Source organism: Cryptomeria japonica, unplaced genomic scaffold (genome assembly GCF_030272615.1).
Source record: "Cryptomeria japonica unplaced genomic scaffold, Sugi_1.0 HiC_scaffold_256, whole genome shotgun sequence".
NCBI classification, from domain to species: Eukaryota; Viridiplantae; Streptophyta; class Pinopsida; order Cupressales; family Cupressaceae; genus Cryptomeria; species Cryptomeria japonica.
This window is the reverse complement of record NW_026729078.1, coordinates 54,047-60,041: the sequence shown is the minus strand read 5'-3', so window position 1 is coordinate 60,041 and position 5,995 is coordinate 54,047. Positions and strand designations below refer to the sequence as shown.

Here is a 5,995-nt window from a genome sequence, read left to right as displayed (position 1 = left end):
ATGTAAATTGAATGCTAGATTTAGGGTTAAGGATGTCAAATTGACATAAATTAACATGAAAAAATAGTTTTAGATTTGGTAGTTTAACATAAACAAAGATATATAATCAAGGAGCTAAGAGGAACTTGTGTCTAGAATCTGATCCTATAAATATGGAACAATGGGGCTCTAAAGGACCTACTTTTCTTTTAAGTATACAACTTTGGTGCTGCATAACATTATCAAGGGGATAGTAAATACCTATCGAGTCATTTTATATTAAAATATTTATCAATTTGATTGTCTACAATTGAGTGGTGATAATGATGTACTTTATTTTTAATGTCACTGACATTTAATTTAATGAAGTGAATGCATAAAAATTAATATATTTTTTGGTGAAAAAATTGAATTTTTTTATCTACTCAAATCAATAAGAATATAGATAAATGTCATTTTTATTATTATTTAAAATAAAAATTGAATATACATTATAGTTTTCTTGACTAAATATTTCACTTCTTTACGTTGATTGGTTAAAATAATTAAATAATTGAACTGGCCAATAGAATCCTTTCAAAAAGACTGAAAGTAACGATATCTAGTATAGTATAATTATCTCTTAGCTATTTATTTATATAAATTTATTCTTAAAATCTTTAAAATTTTAATTTTCCTTCTGTATAAAAAATTAAAAAATATATATTTTGTTGTCACTTTAATTGTGATTAAAAGATAAAGTGCATTCGACAAAAGTACGCTAAAGACGAAACTAACATCAATGTTATATTTAGTATTATTTTGACTGCAAAAGAATTAAGATGAGTTAACATAAATTATAGTATTTTCCTTTCGAATATTGAATAAAGTGTTGAATAAAGTCTTTATTAAGATTTAGTGTTATTAATCGAATTATTTGTGGCATCGCATCTGGTCAACAGACTTTCGTTCTTCAAAATGACGCACTATTTCTGCGTTCCTTCCTGACTCACCATTTCTGCCTGCCTTCTGTGTTCCTTCCTTTTCATCTTCTGTGTTCCTTCCTCCACTCACTATTTCCTGTGTTCCTTCGTTTTCATCTTCTACAAAGACCAATCGAGGAGTTTTTCGATTCACAACTTGCAATTACATTCCTTTACTTTTCATGGCTCTCTCGATTTTCTTTCCGTTTCTTCTTATTACATGTTTTGCTGTGTTGTTAGTAAATGCCTATTCCCTGTATCCTTCGTATCAGAGTTGTTCTCCTTATCAATGCAACCAGTCCCTTATCAAATATCCCTTTAATGAGTGCGGCATAACAGATACTATATTGTGCGCAACAAACCATACTACTATAAAAGTTTCCAGTTATATGTCTGGGTTGTGTTCGGGAAACAGGTATAGGGTAATGGGAGGGATCACAGAATCATCTTATGCAACCAGAACCATTCGTGTTGTTTGTGAAGAAAACCCTTTAGATGCTTGCCAGATGCCGTATGTGAATCAATTTTATGAGCAGATGCCGTATGTGAATCAATTTCGTCTTTCAGATAAATATAAATTCGGAACTGTTCTTATTTGTAACAGGGAACCTCCATACAGGAGCAGTCTCAATCAAGTCAACTGTTCGGAATGCAGAAGCGAAGGCGATTTATGCTACTACTCCTTTTATTCTCCGTTCTACAAAATGGAAGATGAAAGTTGTATAAGCCAATACACCTTTATCATTTCGAACGACAATAGCTACAACAACATCACTGATGAAAATAATCTCTTGGAGCTCTTGCACACGGGATTCGAAATCAAATGGAATATCAGCGACGAGTGTACTTCCTGTGAAAACTCCAGCGGCATATGTTATAACCCATATTATTATAATAATTTTCAGGCGTGCATTTGTTCTGACGGTCCCCACCAATACAACTGTTTAGACGGTATTTTTTCAAATATCCGAATTTAATAATTAATAGTTCAAACATATTGTGAATGCTTGTCAGAATTTATAAACACTAGAAATAAATAGAAAGATCATGAAAATCTTAAAAATATCTTAAAATCGAAATTGGTTTAGAGCTCTGAATTGGGAAGAGAAATTACAAATTGAGAAAAAAGCATTATTTTCGTTTCAAGTTTTACTAAATAATTCTCTTTTTTCAGGAATACTTCTATACCACGAGAAATGGCAGATGCTCTCTAAATATAAAGCAGGTAAGTTACTTTAGACTGAGGCTTTTTCTTTTGAAAATTAATTTATATCTTATTTAAAATTTCCATGAATGGATTATGGTCCTTTACCTTATTAACTAGATTACCACATTAGAATTGACTATTGACTTTTTTGCAGCGTTAGGTGCTATCTCTGGTGCCTTCGTTATATCAATCATCGTCTTCATTTACAGAAGGATTAGACGAAAGAGAAAGGAAAGAGAGCAACAAGAGGAGCGAGATATAAGAAGGTTTATGGATCCCCTTGATTCCAGACCTCCTTCAGTTGCAAACTTTTTACAAGCAGGAATTCCCAACAAATATTCTCATCGTCAGATTAAAAGATACACCAACAATTTTGCAGTCAAACTGGGCCAAGGAGGTTTCGGTACAGTATTCAAAGGTGATCTTGCAAATGGATGTATAGTAGCTATTAAAATACTTGATAAATCAAAACACAGTCAAATTCAATTTTTAAATGAAGTGGCTACTATTGGAAGGATCCACCACTTGCATCTTGTACGACTTTTGGGATATTGCTTGGAGGGCTCTAAAAGAGCTTTGATTTATGAGTACATGGTCAATGGTTCCCTTGAAAAATATATCCATGGGGATGATCAAAATGTACTGAATTGGAAACAATTGTACTCCATTGCAATGGGCACAGCTCGTGCAATTGCATATCTACATGATGAGTGTAGAAGCAAGATTTTACATTGTGACATAAAACCCCATAATGTATTGTTGGATGAAAATTTTTCGCCTAAGGTTGCAGATTTTGGTTTGGCGAAATTAACAGATAGAGAAGAAAGCCATGTCTCTCTAACGGGTGCTAGAGGAACCCCTGGTTATGTAGCCCCAGAGGTGTGGTCTAGAAACTATGGACCCATAACTGACAGATCAGATGTGTATAGTTATGGTATGTTGGTCATGGAAATGGTGGGAGGAAGAAAGAACTTTGACATGAAAGCTTCCAGATCCAGCAAATTTTACTATCCAGAGTGGGCATTCAAACAGGTGGAAATGGGAGAATTTCAAAACCTGAGGGGAGATAATATAACAGATGAGGAAGATGAAATTGTAGCGAAGAAGTTGAGCATGTTGGGACTGTGGTGCATTCAGTACAACCCTTCTCACCGGCCTTCTATGAGTAAAGTGATACAAATGTTAGAAGGAACTGTTGATATCACCATGCCCCCACAGCCCTTTTCTATCGATACACCAGTCCAAACAGCAGCTTCTACTGAATCGTCGTCTAGCATTTGATGTGTGATCAAATGATCTCATTCATGGGATCTCGTCTTTGTTGCAGTCCTCATGCCGATCTCAACCCTCATGCCGATCTCAACCGTTAGTATTGGTAGCTACTTTCTTGTTTTGTTGTTTCATCTTAGATATATGTAAATGATTCACTTATACTGGTAAACTCTTCCAGATTTAAAAGTATTAATAGGATTATAAACTCTGGGGCATCATTAAAAACCCATGTGCAAATCTTTGTTTAGAAAGGAATTAAGAGAAAGGCAGGGACACACTTTCCATTCTCCAATATTATAATTCTCCATGAAATTGTGTGATGCACAGAAATATGTTGGCTACTGGAAAAATGGGTAGCAGAAAAGATTGTCCATCCGCAATTAGTTCATCCAAATTACATTTTGTTTTTAGTTGATTGAATTTCGTTTAAAAAAAATTTGAACAGACTGATTCGATTTCCTCGAAAAATAGTTAAAATTATTTATTTCTCCAAGACAGATTTCCATGAGGGAGTCAACCGAAGTAAACATCTATGGAGAGTTCTAACCTCTCAATGTAAATCCCTTTCCTTGTGAGGACTAGATACTCAATTCAGTGGAAGGAAGAAATTACAGACATAAAGATATGAAGAGTAATCCACACTTTCCCTCTCATCTAATTTATATGTTATGCTTGAAATCAGATCCATAAGTATAAGTAGACAATAATATTGAATATATGTGGATAACAGTTTGATATATTTAACTAAATTATGTTATAAGGATTTTACATGAATTTCATATATTTTAACAATTTTTAATTCAATTCTTATATTTTAAATTAAATTGAAATGTAATTTAATTATACACAACATGAAAAATACATTTTTTTTTTTGATGTATATGAGATTCCTACTTTTATTAAAATACTGGAGATCCAATTCTTCACATAGTAATTTTATTATATAATATTTAATTTATTAGTACAAGCATAGCTTATTTTATTTATTCTAAAATTAATATTCTAAATTCTAAATTAACAAATATGTTCTTTTAATGATATTAGATTTCTAGAATACATATTGTTGACTGTAATTGCTTATGGGTGTGATTGTTTTATAGTTTTTGCAAATATTGTCAGATCATACTACATGATCCATCATTAGGATGAAGAAGTGCATAAGGAGAAGAAAAAACATTTTCATCCTAAACATTCACGTATAATAAAATTCAAAAACAATTATTATCAAAAATATGTTCTTTTAACTTTTTCATCTAAAATACATTAAACATAGATTTTTACTACTTATTTCATAGATTAATATATAGCACGACAACTAATTATTTTAATTTTATATCTCTCATATCTATATACTTTTTGATTTTGAAAAATAATTAATAATAAACAATTATGAATTTAATACTTTTATATATATATATATATATATATATATATATATATATATATATATATATTCCGAGGCAAGATAGTGACCATTTTAGAACAGCCAAACTTAGAGACAAAATTTCCATAAATAAGATAAAATAAGGCAGGGATTGAGAACGATATCTTTCCTACTGGCGTGATGATCACAGAATGCCCTGCTAACACCGTAAGTATCTTTTAGTCAGAAGCCTCTCTTTCGTTAAGCCACGTGGTCAGAAGTCATCTAAGCCAATCTTGGCCGGCACTGTAAATATGAAGGCCGGCCTTGCAATAATTCATATTAGATAATGAAAAAACATAAAGAACTCTAAAAATAAGATAAAATTTTAAAACATAATATTTTCTTTATAATTCTTTATTAATTAACATTTCCTGATAAATCTTTTATTTGACATTTCCAAAAGCTTAACGTATTTGACAGTTAAGAAAGAAATGGTCAGAAGTCTACGCTTTTAGCCGGCATTGTCGAGAAAAAAAGGAAATATTAATTTATTGCGTAAGAGAAAAATGAATTGTAAGAGGTCAAAAACTAATACTACAATTATCTGAAAATGACAAGTATTAAAGACAAAAGTCGTAGCTTCCCAAATGAATATACGTATTCGAATTGGAAGAAGTCAAAAGGTAAAGTAAACGACCCCTTCAATTTATGGTGACCATATTCCTATTCCTATATTTGCATCATGAAAAATATAAAAAGAAGAAAAATATATTGCATTTCATCATGTACATATTTGCATCTATATCATAAGCATTATAAAATAATTATAAAGCATATAGAACATCACATAGGAACACATGCATATAGCTGTCGCAAGGATGGATGATCTCATATATATATCAAAAAGTAATAATAACATGTCATGATACAATGATGTTGAAATCTCATATGGCTACAAAATCACCCAAAGGTGTCTACAACATCATACAAAAACTAATATAAACAGGATCCAAGAGAGCTATGATGAAGACCCTCTCTCAGAGCTAGTTGGCCTCGAAGGAATTTGATCTCCCGAAGGACTAGCCCCTGGATCATCTCGTCAAGCCCCCCCTGCAGACCATGTGGGACAATCTTTTCACAAAATCATTTAACACTCTTGTTTTTGCCCAAATCTCAGGCATATACATATTTTATCTCAATCACATCACC

General features: G+C 31.9%; 1 protein-coding gene across 1 annotated transcript; it reads left to right on the top strand.

Annotated features, from left to right (window-relative positions):
* The first annotated feature begins 961 nt into the window (after nucleotides 1-961).
* LOC131869675 (LEAF RUST 10 DISEASE-RESISTANCE LOCUS RECEPTOR-LIKE PROTEIN KINASE-like 2.4) lies at nucleotides 962-3,813 on the top strand. The gene is made up of 4 exons (XM_059215755.1): nucleotides 962-1,452; nucleotides 1,546-1,892; nucleotides 2,116-2,166; nucleotides 2,303-3,813. The coding sequence occupies exons 1-4, from the start codon at nucleotides 1,124-1,126 to the stop codon at nucleotides 3,427-3,429; spliced, it is 1,854 nt and encodes a 617-aa protein (XP_059071738.1). The 5' UTR covers nucleotides 962-1,123; the 3' UTR covers nucleotides 3,430-3,813.
* The last annotated feature ends 2,182 nt before the right edge of the window (nucleotides 3,814-5,995 follow it).